Source organism: Notamacropus eugenii, chromosome 3 (assembly GCF_028372415.1).
Source record: "Notamacropus eugenii isolate mMacEug1 chromosome 3, mMacEug1.pri_v2, whole genome shotgun sequence".
Lineage (NCBI taxonomy): Eukaryota > Metazoa > Chordata > Mammalia > Diprotodontia > Macropodidae > Notamacropus > Notamacropus eugenii.
In genome coordinates, this window is record NC_092874.1 from 285089098 (window position 1) to 285109803 (window position 20706).

The 20706-nt window shown below is 37.0% G+C and overlaps 1 protein-coding gene across 2 annotated transcripts in view; it reads left to right on the top strand.

Annotated features, from left to right (window-relative positions):
* PARPBP (PARP1 binding protein) overlaps nucleotides 1–20706 on the top strand; it is an 82407-nt gene that overhangs the window by 19913 nt on the left and 41788 nt on the right. Inside the window, exons 3-4 of one of the 2 annotated variants that reach the window (XM_072655739.1) lie at nucleotides 4504–4734; nucleotides 14443–14550. In XM_072655739.1, coding sequence (XP_072511840.1) covers nucleotides 4504–4734; nucleotides 14443–14550 — 339 coding nt within the window. The remainder of the gene's footprint in view (nucleotides 1–4503; nucleotides 4735–14442; nucleotides 14551–20706) is intronic. The other variant, XM_072655740.1, reaches the window with a different exon arrangement.

Consider the following 20706-nt stretch of genomic DNA (forward strand, 5'->3'; position numbering starts at 1 on the left):
CCCTATTGGAGTCACGCTCTCTGAAGCATAATTTGAATGCTTGGCACTTCTGTTCGAGCAAGGACCTCAGCGTCTGGTACCTTATCCTGCCAGTACAAGGACCTCAGTGTCTGGTACCTTATCCTGCCAGATGATCTTCAGAATCTTCCTAAGACAGTTCAAATGGAAGTGATTCAGTTTCCTGGCATGGTGCTGGTAGACTATCCATGTTTCACAGACATACAACAATGAGGTCAGCACAATGGCTCTGTAGACCTTCAGTTTGCTAAATAAATCTAACTATGAAGTAAATATGAAAGATATCAAATGGATAGACTCTTAGAAGAGTTAGATATGATCTCTAGAGAAAATCAAATGGGAATAGAAAGGAGTATACCCTTTCTTAGCAGAACATGGCACCTTCACAAAAAACTGACTGTGTTAGCACATAGAAAACTCATGAGCAAATGCAGAAAATCAGAAATAGTAAATGCATCCTTTTCAGACCACTATACAATAAAAAATTACATTTAATAAAAGACTATGGAAGCATAGATTAGGTGACAGGGAAGATCAAGACACAAACTCAGAAGATAATGAAATCAAAACAGCTATACCCAAAGCCTCAAAGGAAAATGGAAATTGAACACAAGCCCAACAAGACTTGTTGGAAGAGCTAAAAATTAAAAGTTTATTGTGAACTTAACAATCTAATCCTAAAGAAGAAATAGGTTGAAGAACAAATCATAGAGATAATAATTTTATTAAAAAGAAAGAAAACATTAAACATATTAAAGAGAATTTTATTAAAGACAATGACAACAATGAGGCAACATTCCAAAATTCACAGGATGCAGCCAAAGCAGTACTTAGGGGAAAATTTACATATCTAAATGCATATATCAGTAAAACAGAGAAAGAACAGATCAATAAATTGGATATGCAACTAAAAAAACTAAAAAAGGAACAAATTAAAAATCCCCAATTAAATGCCAAAATGAATTCCTGAAAATCAAAGGAGAGAGATAATATTGAAAGTAAGAAAACTATTGAGTAATAATAAGTTATTATTTATAGTAAAACTAGGAACTGGTTTTATGAAATACTTATAAAATAGATAAACCACTGGTTAATTTGATTTAAAAAACAAGAAAACCAAATTGCCCATACAAAAAGGGTAAATGCACCACCAGTGAAGATGAAATTAAAGCAATTATTGGGAGTTATTTTGCCTAACTACATTCCAGTAAAACAATCTAAGTGAAATGGATGAATGTTTGCAAAAATATAAATTGCCCAGATTAGCAGAAGAGGAAGTAGAATACTTACATAATACTGTCTTAGAAAAATATATTAGACAAGCCATCAGTGGGTTACCTAAGAAAAAAATCCACAGAACCACATTGATTTAAAAGTGAATTCTAGCAAACATTTAAGGACCGATCAACCCCAATATTATCTAAACTGTTTGAAGAAATAGACAAAGAGGGAGTTCTACCAAATTCCTTTTATAACACAAATATGGTTTTGATACCTAAACCCCTGGGAGAGCAAAAATAGAGAAATAAAATTGTAGACCAATTTCTATAATGAATTTCAATGTGAAAAATTTAAACAAAATACTTGTAAGTAGACTACAATCGTTCATCATAAAGATAATACACTATGACCAGGTAGGATTTATATCAGGAATGCAGTATATCAATATAATTGACCATATCAGTATAATTGACCATATCAATAACAATAACAGCAAAAATCATCTGGTTATCTCAATGGATGCACAAAAAGCCTTTCACAAAATATAACACTGATTCCTATTCAAAACACTAGAAAGCATAAGAAATAGTGGAACTTTCTTTAGAATGAAAAGTAGTATCTACCTAAAACTAGGAGTGATCATTATCTGTAACAGGAATAAACTTGAAGCTTTTCCAATAAGATCATGGGTGAAGCAAGGGCATCCATTATCATCACTATTAGTCATTATTGTACTAGAAATGCTAGCTGTACAATATGATTAGAAAAGGAAATTGATGAGATAAGAATAAACAATGAGGAAACAAAACTATCACTTTGCAGAAGATATGATGGTATACTTGGAGAACCCTAGAGAATCAACTGAAAAACTAATTGAAACAATTGACAATTTTAGCAAAGTTTTAGGATATGAGATAACCCTTCATAAATTATTAGCATTTCTGCATACTACCAACAAAACCTAGTAGCAAGTGATAGAGAATTTCCATTTAAAATAACTGCAGATAATATAAAATCCTTGGTAGTCTACCTGCCAAGTCAAACCCTGGGATTATAAGAACACAATTACAAAACACTTTTCATAGAAATAAAAACAGATGTAAACAGTTGGAAAAATATTAGTTGCTCATGGGTAGGCTGAGTCAATATAAGAAAAATGACAGTTCTATCTAAGTTAATTCTTTATTCAATGCCATGCCAATCAAATTGCCTAAGAATTATTTTGTAGAGCTAGAAAAAAAATCATAGCAGAATTCATATGAAACAATAAAAGGTCAAGAGTATCAGTGGAATCAATGGAATCAAAAAAATATGAAGGAAGGTAACCTACAAGTGCCAGTTCTCAAACTGCGTTAAAAAGTCATAATCATAAAAATGATCTGGTACTGGCTAAGAAATAGAGTGGTAGGTCAGTGGAATAGATTGGGTATATAATAGTGTTTGATAAACCCAAAGGTACAAAGCTTTTGGGGTAAGAACTTAACATTTGGCAAAAGTTGCTGGGAAAACTGGAGAGCAGTTTGGCAGAAACTAGGCATAGACTCTCCCACCATATTCCAAGAGAAGGCTAAAATGGATAAATGATTCAGAAATAAACAGTGATATTATGAGTAAATTGGGGAAGCATGGAAAAATGTATCTGTCAGATCTAAAGGTAAGAGAAAAGGTTATCACCAACCAAGAAATAGAGAAGATCACAAGATGTAAAATGAATAATTTTTATTGCATGAAATTAAAAGGCTTTTGCACAAATAGAAATAATATAGCTAAAATTAGAAGGAAAACAAAACTGGGAGAAAAATTTACAGCATGTTTCTCTGATAAAGGACATATTTCACAAATATGTGGGGTACTGATCCAAATTTATAAAAATAAGAGCCATTCCCCAATTGATAAATGGTCAAAAGATATGAACAGGCAGTTTTTATAAGAAGAAATCAAAACTGTCAATAGTCGTATGAAAAAATGTGCTCCATATTACCACTGATCAAAGAAATGCAAATTAAAGTAACTCTGATACTATCTCATGTCTGTCAGATTGGCTAACCTGAGAGTAAAGGAAAATGACGAATGTAGGCAATGTGGAAAAATTTGGGACACTAATACTCTGTTGGTAGAGTTGTGAACAAATCTAACCATTCTGGAGAACAATTTAGAATTGTGCTCAAAGAGCTATAAAATTGCATAATTTTTGACCTTGCAATAGCACTACTAGGTCTGTATCCCAATGAAATTAAAGAAAAAGGAATAGGACCTGTTTGTACACAAATATTTATAGCAATTCTTTTTGTGGTGGCAAAGAATTGGAAACTAAGGGGATATTCATCAGTTGGGGAATGGCTGAACAAGTTGTGGTATATGATTGTGATGGAATATTGTGCTATAAGAAATGATGTGCAGAATGGTTTCAGAAAAACATAGGAAGACTTAAATGAACTCATAAAGTGAGCAGAACTAGAAAAATATTGTACACAGTAACACCAATATTGCAAGGATGATCAGCTGTGAAAGACTTAGCTACTTTGATCAAGACAATGATCCAAGATAATTCTAAAGGAACTATGATGAAAAATGCTATCCAACTTCATAGAGAGAATGGATGAATACTGAAAGTAGATTGAAGCATGCTTTTTAAAACTGTCTTTATTTCTGTTTTATTTTGTTTGTGTTTTCTTTTGCTACATGGCTAACATGGAAATATGTTTTTCATGACCTTGCATATATAATTTATACCAAATTGCTTGCTTTCTCAGGGTAGGGGGAATTTGGAACTCCAAATTTTAAATATAATTGTTCATTTTTTATGTGTAATTGGAAGTAATGAAATAAGTAAAATAGTTGAAATATATAGATGAAAATAAAAAAAATAAGAGAATAATGATAAAATAACAAAATCTAGTACCTCCCTAATCAACAGTACTGATATACTGGAAAATATAAAAATAAGTTTTTACATTTTGGTTAAAAAGCAGAATTTCAAGGAAGTCCAGGACTTTTATACAACTCTGAATCTGCCAATTTTGACTCTCACAAACTTGCCTTAAATTAACCACTTACAGAATTGCCAAATCATTTTCCTTGATATATGTCTTCTAATATTTGGTTAATAGCTCAAACTGGTTTTTCCTTTTTGTGGGTGGAAGGGGAAGAAAGAAATAACTCCAACAGCAGTGGTCAACATAGGGTTGATTGTAGTAAAATTTTAATTTGTCTTAACAATTTAAAATTCTTATTTTGAAGCATTCAATTTTCATTTTTCATCAGCACTCTGGAGAATTCACTGTCTCTCTTAGTGATGTATTGGTGGCTTGGAAACACTTACTGCATGAGAAACTAGACTTGCCATTTGGAGATATGGAAAAGGTTGAACATTATAAAGACATCAGAAAGACCTATGATGCTTTTTTGAAGAAGAACAACATTCTTGACCTGATTGATGTGTATCAGAAGTGCCAAACACTGACTTCTACTTGTGAAAATAAAGTGATGTCTCCTGCAAGTATTTCTAAAATGTTATTTTACTTCATTAGGCTTAAACTATTTTAGTTTTTAACAAAATGTGAGCTTTTATAAGTTTTTATTTTAATACTTCCTTTAGTTTGGAGAAGTATGTTGAAGGTAGAAAATGTCTGAAAGCTATTTTTTAAGGATGTAATTTAGTGATAAAATTTAGTATAGTGGAAAAAGCAAGAGCTCTAGTATCAGAGAACCTGGCTTCAGATCCCCTCTCTGATGCCCACTACCTATGTAACCTTGGGCTTAATATCTCTGAGCCTCAGTTTCCTCATCTGTAAAAAATTAAGTTGGACTTGATGACCTCTGAAGTTTCTTCTAGCTCTAGATCTCTGACCTAGACCAAATGCTTTATCAAATAAGATTTACTTCCTGGAAATTTCCTTTTTCTATTTTCATTGCACCTATGATGTTAGAATTGTATTGCTGGAGATCTCATTTCCCACAAAATAACTCAAGGGCTATTTTTGTTTGCCTATTTAACTTGAAATTTTGTTTTTGTTTGTCCTTCATTCTCAAAGAGGGCCATGACATCAGGAAGGTGATTTCATAACTTGCAAGTGGATTGGATTTAAGTGAGGGGGGGCTGTGCAAGGTCACCAGACTCACTCTCTCCTCCAGAGCCCTCTGGGGCCTGAGGCAAGATGTAGATCAGGATGACTAGAGATGGCTCTGGATGCAATGGGAGACCTTGGCCTTTTTAAACTAAGATCTTTCCCAGCTCTCAGTTTGTCTGAGGCAGTGCCCATTCAGTGATTAAGGGTAGGTTAAAAATGAGGCAAAGAATGGCCTCTTTGATCTGTTTTTTTTTTTTTAGCGTATTAAGATTTATTGTATTATTTTATTATATTTTATTGTATTTTTCTCAAAATAACATTATACAGTATTATTATTTTCATTTTACACATGAAGAAATAGAATTGCTCTATCTGAATGTTTATTTATTTTTTATTTGTTTTCAACATTCATTTCCACAAAATTTTGAGTTCCAAATTTTCTCCCCATCTCTCCCCTCCCCCGACCCCAAAACTGTGAGCATTCTAATTACCCCTATCACCAATCAGCCCTCCCTTCTAACATCCCTCCCTTCCCTTATCCACATCTTCTCTTTTGTCCTGTAGGGCAAGATAAGTTTCTGTACACCATTACCTATATTTCTTATTTCCCAGTTGTATGCAAGAACAATACTCAACAGTTGTTCCTAAAACTTTGAGTTTCAACTTCTCTTTCTTCCTCCCTCCCCACCCATCCCCACTGGGAAGGCAAGCAATTCAATATAGGGCATATATGTGTAGTTTTGCAAATGACTTCCGTAATAGTCATTTTGTTCAAGACTAACTATATTTCCCTCCATCCTATCCTGCCCATTTCTTCTATTCTCTCTTTTGACCTTGTCACTCCCCAAGAGAGTTGACTTTTAATTGCTCCCTCCTCCCACTGCCCTCCCTTCCATCATCCCCCTCACCCTGCTTATCCCCTTCTCCCCTGCTTTCCTGTATTGTAAGGTAGGTTTTCATACCAAAATGAGTGTGCATTTTATTCCTTCCTTTAGTTAAATGTGATGAGAGTAAGCTTCGTGTTTTTTCTCTCATCTCCCCCCTTTTCCCCTCCAAGGAAAAGTCTTTTACTTGAGTATTTTATGAGAGGTAATTTGCCCCATTCCATTTCTTCCTTTCTCCTCCCAATATATTCCTCTCACTCCTTAATTTCATTTTTTTAGATATGATCCCATCCTATTCAACTCACCCTGTGCTCGCTCACTCTCTCTCTCTCTCTCTGTGTATGTAATCCCATCAACTACCCAGATACCAAGAAAAGTTTCAAGAGTTACAAATATTATCTTTCCATGTAGGAATGTAAACAGTTCAACTTTACTAAGTCCCTTATAATTTCTCTTTCCTGTTTACCTTTTCATGCTTCTCTTGATTCTTGTGTTTGAAAGTCAAATTTTCTTTTCAGCTCTGGTCTTTTCATCAAGAATGCTTGAAAGTCCTGTATTTCACTGAAAGACCATTTTTCCCCCTGAAGTATTATACTCAGTTTTGCTGGGTAGGTGATTCTTGGTTTTAGTCCTAGTTCCCCTTTGACTTCTGGAATATCCTATTCCATACCCTTCAATCCCTTAATGTAGAAGACGCTAGATCTTGTGTTATCCTGATTGTATTTCCACAATACTCAAATTGTTTCTTTCTGCTGCTTACAATATTTTCTCCTTGACCTGGGAACTCTGGAATTTGGTTTCTCTTTTTGGATCTCTTTCAGGAGGTGATTGGTAGATTCTTTCAATATTTGTTTTGCCCTCTGGTTCTAGAATATCAGGGCAATTTTCCTTGATAATTCATGAAAGATGACATCTAGGCTCTTTTTTTGGTCATGGCTTTTAGGTAGTCCCATAATTTTTAAATTGTCTCTCCTGGATCTATTCTCCAGGTCCGTTGTTTTTCCAATGAGATATTTCACATTATATTCCATTTTTTCATTCTTTTGGTTTTGTTTTGTGATCTCTTGGTTTCTCACAAAGTCATTAGCCTCCATCTGTTCCATTCTAATTTTGAAAGAACTATTTTCTTCAGTGAGCTTTTGAACCTCCTTTTCTATTTGGCTAATTCTGCTTTTGAAAGCATTCTTCTCCTCCTTGGCTTTTTGAACCTCTTTTGCCAATTGAGTTAGCCTATTTTTAAAGGTGTTATTTTCTTCAATATTTTTTTGGGTCTCCTTTAGCAAGTTGTTGACCTGCTTTTCATGATTTTTTTTGCATCTCTCTCATTTCTCTTCCCAATTTTTACTCTACCTCTCTAACTTGATTTTCAAAATCCTTTTTGAGCTCTTCCATGGCCTGAGCCCATTGAATATTTATTTTGGATGTTTGGGATGCAGAAGCCTTGACTTTTATGTCTTCCCCTGATGGTAAACATTGTTCTTCCTCATCTGAAAGGATGGGAGAAGATATCTGTTCACTAGGAAAGTAACTTTCTATAGTCTTATTTTTTTTCCCTTTTCTGGGCATTTTTCCAACTTGACTTTTGGATGCTTTGTCAAGAGTAGGGTATACTCTGGCGATCTGTAAGATCTCAGTTCCTCCAAGGTGGCACAGTCAAGCGTGTACACTGGTCTGGGAGCAAGAAGAGATTTTTGTGCCCAGAATCTTAGTAGAGTTTCTTCTTCACAACCACCTTGTCTCCAGTTCAGCCAAGCCAGCACTGGGGGCTGAAATTTAGAAATGCTGCAGGGGCAGGGCCATCATTCAGTATGAGATAAAGATCAGCTTCTGCAGGGCTGCTATGCAGTGCTGAGGTAAGAATCAGCTGCTCAGTGCCCCCAGGGGTTTTACGATCCAACAATGGGTGTGGGGTGCTGTAGGGGCTGCTGTGGGAACTGCTGCTGCCTGCCCCATGTGGCTTCTGTGGCCCCTGCTTGAGACCAGAGCTATGGGAAGGCCCTTCTCCCTTCTCGGCCAGCTGAAAAAACCCTGTCACTGATCTTTGGTGCCTGTGGGTTGAGGGATCTGAGAACCTCTGCTACTGTGACTGGGGATTCTGCCCCCAAGACCTGCTTGTGTCCTCCTCCCAGAGCTGGACCATGCGGCCAAGGCTGGGCTGGGCTCCTTTTCATGTTGGGTGTGACAAATGTTTTGCATTGGCCTTTCAGGTCACCCTGGCCTGGAAATCTCCACTCTTTTGTTTTCCACTTCTGCTGCTTTAGAATTTGTTGAGAATCTTTCTTTATAGGTATTTTATGGGCTGTGGGGGAAGAACTAGTATATGTATGTCTTTCTACTCTGCCATCTTGGTTCCGCCCCTTTGATCTGTTTTTTAAAAAAATTCATCTGGGATGGGAAGACCCTCAGGGTTTCTGGTCCAAAAAGAAACAATAGCTATTTACACTTACTCTGAGTCATCAGAACCCAAACAAGGACCCAGTAACCCTTCCTTTCTCCCTTCCTCCCTCCCTTCCTCCCTTTTCTTTCTCTTTTCCCTCCTCCCCACACAGGGGAATCATATCCTTACCTATGGGTGCTCTGCCCAAATGAATATAAATCGTGATCACTGAAACCTAACAAAATATCTTGGGGTTTACAGGCTAGATTTCTTTTTTATGGACTGTGCCTTAAACCCAAATCACACTGGCTCTCATTGATTGGCCAACAGTGGGTCCTAGCCTAAGCCTCACTGGGCCAGCTTTATAGATGATTAACTGATGAATACATGAATGCATTCACTTTTTCAGCAAACTTATTTGATTATTTGATAATTATGGCACCATTGTAGTCAATTCGGAATAGTGTTGATTCAGTGAAGAAATTGCTAAGTAACATATAGTTTACATATAAATTAGGCCCAATACTACATTTTGGGTACAGGATTATATAGGCATCTTCTTAAATATTTTAGGTTACTTGTGTTCAGAGTTTATTGGAGTAAAAATCTCATTTTTTTCTCCAGTTTGATTATGATGCTCTTAGGGCAAGAAATTTTTAAAGGAAATGAGTTTTTTTTTAAACTCTGGTCTGCTTATGTACTCCCCTATGCAAGAGCTTGTCAGCTCTCTGTTACCTCTAGTGAATAAAGAGATTCCTCAGCCTGGCAAAGTCCTTGGCATTCTTGTTCCTAATTCTCTTACCAGTCTAATTTCATATTTATTTCATGCACTCTTGCTATAGTCAGATGGACTTGGTGACTCTTTATGTGACATTATTTTAGGAAAGAAATTGACAAGTTAATCCTAATAATAAAGCGCTTGCAAAGCACTTTAAGGTTTCTGAAGTGTTATCTCATTTTATCTTCACAACAATCCTAGGAGGCAAATGCTTTTATTAGCCCCATTTTACAGACAAAGAAACTGAGGCAGACTTGAATGACTTGCCCAGAGTCTCCTATGTAATAAGGGTCTGAGGCCAGATTTGAACTTAAGTCTTCTTGACTCTAAACCCAGTACTCTTATCTATTGCACCAGAGGAGGAGAAATAAAATGTTCCAGGAAATGGAGACTATGCTATCTGAAGATCAGGTGAATGGAAGAGGTTGACTGGGTGAGAGAAGACCATGAGCTCCTTGGGGGCAGGGACTGTCTTTTCTTTTTTCTTTTTCTTTTTTTTATCTCTAGCACTTTGCACAGTGCCTGGCACATAGAAGGTGATCAATAAATTTTAATTGACTGAGAAGACTTGAGAGGGTGGGAATGGGAAGGGACGGTGTGATAGTGACCTTCAGGTATTTGAAAAGTTTTCCTATGGAAAGGAGATTGGACTTTTTCAGATTGACCCCAGCAGACAAAAGTAGGCCTAATGGGTGGAAGTGATAGAGCCATGAGCTTAGTGTGAGGGAACCAAAGTGGAAAGGTCTGTGTCTCAAGCCAAAAGCCTCCCCCTCCAGACCACTAAATGCCCAGAGTGAGTTGAAATACTGTCAGAGATTCAACTGTGAAGGAAGATAGGGGATTGCAAGAGGAAAGAGTCTCTTCCAAACACCTCATTTTGCAGAGGAGGAAGCAAACTTGAGATTTCTCTAAGGTGATTGGTGCTAATGGACAGAGCTCAGGGCTCCTCTTGACTGCACCTCTAGGGCTTTTCCACTGAAACTTGCTGTAGGTGCTGCAGACTTGTCTTACTTACTGCCAAGGGCTAGCTTTGGCTATCAGTTATGCAAAGTAGAAAATAGTTGAACAATCAATCTTTATATTCCCTTCTAGAGCACAGTTTTAAAAATGTATCTGTATCTGTCTTTTTCTAGTTTATAATTTCTGTGTCCAGCCTGTTCTCAATCCAACTCCCTCTGCCTGGTTCCCTGAGATGTCTGTCCTTGGTCTGTTTTGCTTTGATCTCTAGTTCTGGCTGGATCCTTCTTGAGGAAGTCACTGGTCTTTTCTGGTTGCTAGTGTCTGCCCTTAGTCCTTGCCCTCTTTCTTTAGCTGAATACCAACTTTCTCCTGTGCCTCAGTTTCTATCTGGTTAATTCTTTATCCTCCCTGTTGACCCCCACCCTCCCACATTGTCCTCATTTCAATTAGATTGTTATATAAAGTATTTAAGAATCACTGCCTGTATGCCAGGTACTGTGCTAGATGCTAAAACCAAGTAAACAGAGATAGAAGATTGTCCCTATTTTCCAGGAGTTTGCCTAGAGTTATGGTCTTCTTCAAGAATGAAGGATGAACAACAACACATAAAGAGCAGCTGGAGAAGGAATGAGGAGGTGACATTTGTAGGGGCTAGGCTTCCGGGTGGAGGCAGGGCCAAGAATGATCCAGAAAGAAAGTAAGCAATGCAGTAGGGCTTCTCATGACGTCCCAGTTCCAGGCAGGAATTCACCAGTCACTGAGTCAGCCAGATAAAGTAGTCATCTTTAGTAAAACAAGACAGCTGGTGTGGAGGTGGAGCCAGAAGAGAACCCTTACTAATTAGCTAAGCCTGTTAGCAAACATAAGATCATTTAATACAGCTATCACAGATAGATTGTACCTGAAATGGGAACAGTTCACCACACTATTGCCATTGGTAATAGCCCTGAATGATTTTTTATAAGCCAGCATAGGAAAAATCTGCTCAAATAAGGGCTGATGCTTGCTTTTTAAGGGTGAGTGTGTGTAGAACATCAGTGTTCAGGGCAAATCTGCTAGCCCTAATGAAATGACAATTCGAGAAAGACTTTTTTTGATCCTTTCTTATCTTTGTGGTTTTCAGTTGAAGCCCAATAATAATTGAAAGCAATCTGACTAGACTACAGCAATATATTCCAAAGATTATACACTAGGGCTGGATTGGGTTTATGCTATGCATATAGATGAGAAAAACTATAAATGTAGCTCATCGTATAATAACAAAAAATAACAAAAAAGCATATAATTATGTTAAGAATTGCAGAAAAACCTTTTGAGAAGGCATAAAGCCCATTTCTTTAAAAAACACTAGCAGCATAGGACTAAATGGAGTCTTCTTTAATATAATAAGTAGTATCTATTTAAAACTGAAAATAAACATTATCTTGTAAGGGAGATAAGTTAGAAGCTCTTCCAATAAGATGAGGGGTAAAGCAAGAATATCTGTTATCAGCATTACTATTCAATACAGTGCTAGAAATGCTAACTATAGCAACAAGACAAGAAGAAGAAATTGAGGAAACAAGTATAGTCAAGGAAGAAATAAAATTGTCACTTTTTTTGCAGGTGGTGTGATAATATACTTTGAGCACCCTAGAAAGCCACCTGTCACCAAATGAAATAAGTAACGATTTCAGCAAGATTGCAAGAGATGAAGTAAACCATACAAATCATCCACCTTTTATGAATATTGCCAACAAAGTTCAGTACTAAGAGATGAAAGAAAAATTCCATTTCAAATAACTACAGAAAGTATAAAACACTCAAGAGTCTACCTATTAAGACACACACAAGAATTATATGTTCATATTTACAAAACTTTTCACACAAATAAAGACAGTGTACGGGTAGGCCAAGTCCATATAATAAACATGACAGCACTGCCCAAATTAATTTGCTAATTCAGTGCCATATCAAACTACCAAATAATTACTTTATAGAACTAGGAAAAGTAATAAAATTCTTCTGGAGGAATAAAAAGACTACCAAGGGAATTAAAGGAAAAGCATGGGAAGAAGGGCAGCCAAGCACTAGCAGATTTCAGGTTATATTTCAAAGTCATAATCATCAAATGATTTGGCATTAGGTAAGAAATATAGAGGTTGATCAGTGGAACACATTAGGTATATAATATACAAAAGCAAATGAGCCCCAGCTTTTGGGGCAAGAACTCACTATTAAAAACATTATTTAAAAAAAAAAAACTTTGGGTAAAACTGAAAAGTAGTCTGGCAGAAATATCTCACCATATACCATGATAAGTTCAAAAGCACATGATTTATATATATATAGGGTGAAATCATAAATTAAAGGAACATGGAAAAAATAACCCATTAGACCTATGAATAGGGGAAGAGATCATGACTAAAAAAGAGACCTAGAAGTTCATAGGAGGCAAAATGGATAATTTGATTCCTTGAAATTAAAAAACATAATTAAAAAACAAACATAACCATAGCTGCTAAAATTAGAAGAGAAATAGGAAATTGAGGGGAAATTCTTTGTAGCAAGTTTCTCTGATAAAAGCCTAATTTCTAAGATAAATAGGGAACTGATTCAAATTTATAAGAATAATCCATTCTCCAGTTAATAAATGGTCAAAGGATATGAATAGGTAGTTTTTAGAGGAAGAAATACAAATTATATTGGTAGTCATTTTGAAAAATTATATAAATTGCTAATTAGAAAAATACAAATTAAAACAACTTTGAGGTATCACTATCACTTTTCCATCAAATTGACTAAGAAAACAGAAAAGAAAATGACATGCTGGAAGGGCTGTGGGGAAACAAGTATATTAATGCTGTGTTGGTGGAACTATCTACAGGTCAAGTCATTCTGGAAAGCAAATGCCCCCAAAGCTATTAAATCTCAACATCAAAGAAAGAGGAAAAGGGCTCATATGTACAAAAATATTTATATCGGCTCTTTTTGTGGTGACAAAGAATTGAAAAGTGAGGAGTTAACCATTAGTTGGGGAATGGCTGAACAAGTTGGGATATATGAATGTAATGGAATAGTATTGTGCCGTAAGAAATGATGAAAGGGAAGGTTTCAGAGAAGCTTGGAAAGATATATATGACCTGATGTAAACTGTAGTGAGCAGAACTAGATCATCAGTTCAGCCAATAAAAACTGTAAAGGCAAATAACTTTGAAAAGACTTAGGAATGCCCACCACAATTCCAGGGGACTCATGATGAAACCAATCTCCAATTGGAGAGATGATAGCCTCAGAGTGCAGACTGAGGCATGTGTTTTTATTCTGATTTTGGACATGGCTAACACAGTAATGTTTTGCTTGAATGTATATGTTTGCAATGGGTTTTGTTTTTCTTGCTTTCTCAATGGAAGTGGGGGTGGTGGGTGAGAGAGAATTTGGAGCCAAAAATAAAATTGAATGTAGCAAAATTTTTTTAAAAGATAACAAACCTATGTGGATTATATCAGTTCAGTTTTATTCTGGGATTACTCCCAGGAAATGACTATGTAGCCCTCCTGAATCCCTCTCACCTAAGAAACAGTTCTGCTCTATGTGGCTCTTTGTGTCCCTAGGGAAGAATTAGGAAAAGCTCAGAGGTGGAAACAGAAGTAACAAGCCAGACAACTTTCCAGCTGCTCTTGGGTTAAATCTTTGTAGTGTGACTGTTCTTTTATCTGAAGCAACATTATTTCCAAGAACATACACTATAATTCTATTTAAATAAGTACAAAATACATTCCGAAATGAAAATTTCTCTACAGTTTCTGGCTATTCTTACAATTGCTTTTTTCTACAGTTACCTAAGTTATACATAAATGATTATCATCTTTAATTGCTTAAGTTAATTAGGCCATGAATAATCACTTGTATAAGGAAGGGAAATATGGCAAAGTACTGTGTCCTTGGTCTTGTCACTGAATTACTCTAAGCCTCAGGCTTCTACTTTTGTAGCACTAGAGAGGTAGAATAAATTGTTGGGATTGCTGCGGTTCTATGAGCAGAAATGCTGTGCCAAATGCCTCTGACAGATCCTTGACCTTACCAAAATACTTAGTAGAACTTTTGATCCCTTGTATTGTAATATGTTCATTGTGTCTTGTATGTTTATTGCAGGAACAACTATTAGATTTCATATCTGGCAGATCATGCACATCCTATGAAAATATAAATCTTTCTGGATCAGAATCTCCAACCAGTAAATGCAACTTGGACAATAAAAAGGTACTGGGAAAGTGGAATTAGTAGGATATGATCCCTGAAATAACTCTATGTAAATAAGAGAACTGGATTTGGAGTCAAGCAGACCTGACTTCAGAACTGCCTATCTCACCTAATAGCTGTGCAGCCTTGGGCAAGACACTCACCCTCCCTAAGACTCAGTTTTCTCATCTGTAAAATGAGAGTGTTACATTCGAAAACCTCTAAGGTCCCTTCCAGCTCTAACCAGTGATCCCCTGAATTTGAATGTAAGCTCCTCAAGGACAGATAGTGCTTCACTTTAATTTTTTTATGTCTAGTGTTTTCATGTAGTTTAAAAACTGTTCTTTTTGCTTAATAATTATTGGTCAATTTATGTTGTATGTTGTATCCAGTCTTTATTAAAACACAACTCACATGTGTATGTATGTATGTATGGTGAGTGGGTGAAGGCTGCAGTGGTGGTGTGACTTGAGTGGGTTTTAAGAATTCATTTAAAAAAAATTTATTTATTTTGTTTTCAACATTCATTTCCACAAAATTTTAAGTTCCAAATTTTCTCCCCATCTGTCCCCTCCCCTCACTCCAAAACACCGAGCATTCTGATTACCCCTTCCATCAATTTGTCCTTTCTTCTAACACCCCTCCCTTCACTTATCCCCTTCTTCTCTTTTGTCCTGTAGGGCAAGATAAATTTCTGTACCCCATTACCTGTATTTCTTATTTCCCAGTTGTATGCAAAAACAATTCTCAACATTTCTTCCTAAAACTTTGAATTCCAACTTCTCTTCCTTCCTCCCTCCCCACCCATCCCCATTGAGAAGGCAAGCAATTCAATCAATATAGGCTATATATGTGTAGTTTTGTAAATGGCTTCCATAATAGTCATGTTGTGCAAGACTAACTATATTTCCCTCCATCCTATCCTGCCCCCCATTTCTTCTATTCTCTCTTTTGACCTTGTCCCTCCCCAAGAGTGTTTACTTCTAATTACTCCCTCCTTCCATTTGCCCTCCCTTCTATCATCCCCCCCACCCCACTTCTCCCCTTCTCCCCTACTTTCATGTAGTGTAAGATCGGTTTTCATACCAAATTGAGCGTGCATGTTATTCCTTCCTTGAGCTAAATGTGATGAGAGTAAGCTTCACGTTTTCCCTCTCACCTCCCCCCTTTTCCCCTCCATTGGAAAAGCTTTTTCTTGCCTCTTCTATGGGAGATAATTTGCCCCATTCCATTTCTCCCTTTCTCCTCCCAATATATTCCTCTCTCACCCCTTAATTTTATTTTTTTTTAGATATGATCCATTCCTATTCAACTCACCCTGTGCTCTCAGTCTCTCTCTCTTTCTCTCTCTCTCTCTCTCTCTGTGTGTATGTGTGTGTGTGTGTGTGTATGTGTGTGTGTGTGTGTGTGTGTGTGTGTGTGTGTAATCCCACCAACCACCCAGACCAAGAAAAGTTTCAAGAGTTACAAATATTATCTTTCCATGTAGGAATGTAAACAGTTCAACTTTACTAAGTCCCTTATAATTTCTCTTTCCTGTTTACCTTTTCATGCTTCTCTTGATTCTTGTGTTTGAAAGTCAAATTTTCCTTTCAGCTCTGGTCTTTTTATCAAGAATGCTTGAAAGTCCTCTATTTCATTGAATGACCATTTTCCCCCTGAATTATTATACTCAGTTTTGCTGGGTAGGTGATTCTTGGTTTTAGTCCTAGTTCCTTTGACTTTTGGAATATCATATGCCATGCCCTTCAATCTCTTAATGTAGAAGATGCTAGACCTTGTATTATCCTGATTGTATTTCCACAATACTCAAATTGTTTCTTTCTAGCTGCTTGCAATATTTTCTCCTTGACCTAGGAACTCTGGAATTTGGCTATAATGTTCCTAGAAGTTTCTCTTTTTGGATCTCTTTCAGGAGGTGATTGGTGGATTCTTTCAATATTTGTTTTGCCCTCTGGTTCTAGAATATCAGGGCAATTTTCCTTGATAATTCATGAAAGATGATGTTTAGGCTTCGTTTTTGATCATGGCTTTCAGGTAGTCCCATAATTTTAAAATTATCTCTCCTGGATCTATTCTCCAGGTCAGTTGTTTTTCCAATGAGATACTTAACATTTTCTTCCATTTTTTCATTCTTTTGATTTTGTTTCATAATTTCTTGGTTTCTCATAAAGTCATTAGCTTCTTTCTGTTCCATTGTAATTTTGAAAGAACTGTTTTCTTCAATGAGCTTTTGAACCTCCTTTTCCATTTGACTAATTCTGCTTTTGAAAGCATTCTTCTCCTCCTTGGCTTTTTGAACCTCTTTTGCCAATTGAGTTAGCCTATTTTTAAAGGTGTTATTTTCTTCAACATTTTTTTGGGTCTCCTTTAACAAACTGTAGACTTGCTTTTCATGCTTTTCTTGCATCTCTCTCATTTCTCTTCCCAATTTTTCCTCCATCTCTCCTACTTGATTTTCAAAATCCTTTTTTTGGACTCTTCCATGGCCTGAGCCCATTGAATATTTATTTTGGATGTTTGGGATGCAGAAGCCTTGACTTTTATGTCTTCCCCTGATGGTAAGCATTGTTCTTCCTCATCTGAAAGGATGGAAGAAAATACTTGTTCACCAAGAAAGTAACCTTCTATAGTCTTATTTTTTCTCCCTTTTTTGGGCATTTTCCCAACCAGTTACTTGACTTTTGGGTCCATTGTCAAGAGTAGGTTATATTCTGGGGACCTGTAAGATCACAATTCCTCCAAGGTGGCACAATCAAGCTTGCACACTGGTCTGGGAGCAACCAGAAACTTTTCTGCCCAGAATCTGTGAGTAGCAGAATTCTCTCTCCACAATTGCCTCCAGTTCTGCTACACCAGCACTCAGGGCTGAGATTCAGATTCTCTGTTCAATTCTTCTAGGGGCTTTAAGCTGAGGGCTCCAACAATGGATGCTGGCTTCTGCCTGCTGCAGCTGCCACCACCTGCTTCTGCTGCTGCTGCCTCTGCCACCCTGCCTGAGACCAGAGCTGGGGGGGGGGTGTGGGGGACCATGTTCCCTTCTTGTCCAGCTGAAAAAGTATTCTCACTGACCTTGGAACCTGCCCTTGGTGCCTGTAGGTTGAGGGATCTGAGAACATCCAATGTTGCTGGGAATCCACCCCCAAGGTCTGCTCCAGTCCTACTCCTCCAGGTGCCGCACAGCCAAGGCTGGACTCTGCTCCATGTCTGGTGTGACTGACCTTTCTTGTTGGCCTTCCAGGTCACTCTGGGCTGGAAATCTCCTTCACTGTGTTGTTTTGTGGCTTCTACTGCTCTAGAATTTGTTGAGAGTCATTCTTGAGAGTATTTTATGGGTTGTGGGGAAAGAGCTAGAGTAAGTCAATCTTTCTACTCTGCCATCTTGGCTCTGCCTCCTAAAATTCATTTAAATGAAGAGGTGACCAACATCTTGATTCATTTGCAAGTAATAACAGATTGCTGATAGAGAGAAAGAACGGGATCCTCATATAACAACTGAATGGTGAGAAAGAAGGGTCTGAGGTGATGTGGCTGGAGGGTTCTCAAGACACCAAGGTGCAGTCACTTAGTTGAAGTACCCAGATAATTTTCCTTTACAAGTACTACCTCCTAGAACTTTCTTACAAAGACATTTTCCCCTAATAATTTTCTTTTTTTATTCTGATATTAACAAACATCAAATAAAATGAGCATTTCCACATACAAAGTAGAACAGAAAAAGGCATGAGGCTGAATTATATAGACTTTCTATGGGCTAAACCGACTAGTCTTTTTTGTTGAAGGTGGTTTTGTTGAATGATGAGTCCAATAATATGACTTTTGACATAAACAATGCTGGGATACTTAGAAGATTCTGTAAGCTTATTGATGTCAGTACACCCTTCAGGAACGATGGCAGGCTGTCCAGAGTTTCCTATCCTGTGTAACTCTTGTCTTCCCATAAATCCTCCCCAGGGCATCTCTTCAAGGTGCTGGGAGCCTTCCTTTAGCTTTCTAGACACTGTGGATCTGAACTTTTTACCACACTACCATCTCTGACATCTTGCCTACCACTAGAGTGCAGTTCCTCATAGCCAACATTGCAGCTTAGTCCCACCCGCCATATGCTGCATTGTCTTTGCTTCCTGGATAATCTGCTTTGATGCTTCAGAGAAGGTGATTGTTCAGTGATCAATAACCACAAAACATCACCAAAGACTATTAATATTAAAAAGACTGGTCTTTATTTCGAATAGAAGCATGTATTAATTGATACCTGCTCCATTTCCCAAAGGCAAACTAGCCCCTTTTCTCCTGTGCAGTTTTGCCCCCAACTCATTGTCCATGCACAACATGTATCAAAGATATCAAAACTGATGGATCAGTTTGATGGCCTGACTGTGTGTATCATGGACTGGGCAACTGTCAGTCTTCATTCCTTTTTTTTTTTTTTTAAATAATGAGTCAACCTCTGTAACAAATAGACAAGTCATAGAAAATGGAGTGAAATACTCTTTTTCTTCCAGGTTAGTTCACTCTTTTCCCACATTAGGTCCAGCAAAAGTATGTTAAAGGTCTCACAAAGGGTTTAGATCTCCTTTGGAGGTTTATAGAATTGCAAAGAATATTCTAATCACTATCCCCCCAGAAATATTGATGTTAATACATTCTTTAGTATTACTCCATTGTTTTATACATTTTAGTTGCTTCCATTACGTCTAAGATGATCAGATTTACTGATGAGCTAGTCCTTGTTGTGGATCCCCTGAAGATAGAATAGCAGACATTTGCTAGTAAGTATGCTTTTCCCATATATTTTGTAAAGGGGAAAGCTATAAAACATGCAGTTTCATATCAGAAAATATTCTTAGAAAGCATTAGAAGCATACTAAATGTCTGAGGTAGCCTTCTAGTTAGCCTTCACAATAAACACCAAAGGTATTTACTATTTCTAGGTTGGTATTTCTAGATGGAGTGGCCCTTTTTTCTTGGGTGTGTGTGTGTGTGTGTGTGTGTGTGTGTGTGTGTGTGTGTGTAATGTGCTTTAATTTCACATGCTTTAGTTAGGCTAAATTGGTGCTGTGCAAATTCTGAAGCAACAACTACAAATGCATAAAGATTCCCAATCTCACTTTCTCCCATAGTTTTGCTAGCTCTGTTCTATTTTCTCCCTTATGTATTATGCACAAATTGGCACAAAGACTGGTTTTCTTTAATAAGAACTAAGTGGGGAGTGAAGGAATGAAGAAAGAGAAAAACTTGAATAAAATTGTTCAATATCAAAATAAGTTCTGCAAATACTTTTTGAGACCCATGGAATCAGTCCATTTCACAAAAACAAATAGTGGTATTTTTATTTTGGGCATCTTCAGAAAAGCTCCAATCTTGTGGATTTTTCCAATCTATGCTATTTCTTCTGGTCCAAAGAACTCTCCTTCTGTGGAATGCTTTTTGAGAGTGCCTCTTTAAAGTCACTTGAGAATACTAGAGTGAGGGCACCATAACTGCCATGTTATCTGACCATAATGAGAGGGAGAGAACTCCAACTGTAGACAGAAGTTAAAATGACTCTAACTGTAAAGAATCCAAGATATTTTTCCTTCAAGTTTGCCCAGGCCCACAAGTCAGGAGAGAAGGTGCCAACCCTAGCAAGCAAGTTGTAAATGTGAGAACTGAAGCCTAATCTTCTACCCAGCAGAGAACTGGTAAATCTCTAATGATTAATCTTTTGATCGGGGTGGGATAGACAGGAGGATAGACGGCAAAGCAGGAACTAGATTAGATTAGATGTAGAAAAAATAGAGAATAAAGTTACTGATAACCAAAAGCTTTCACTTTCCTTGCTGACTTTTTTTGTCAGATTGAATGCTTCTTCCAGATGTCAGATGGATGCAAATAGTATTCAAATGTTTACTAGATAAGAGATACATAGAGAGAATTAAAAGTTTATTTACCATTTAGCTTACTGCATTATAATTCTTTACAAATTTCACTTATTATTTAGAAATTCCTTTAAGATCAGAGTATAAAAATAGATCAATACCTTGCTTCCTGTAATATCTCCAAAGCAAATTGTCATCTCCTAGGAGCTTACTCCTTCAGTAATGTGAACTCTCCAACCTTCCAATTTCTAAATATGTTTGTAAAGTTGTGTACTTTTGGACAACCATTAAGGAACTGCCTTCCTTCTTAGTGCTT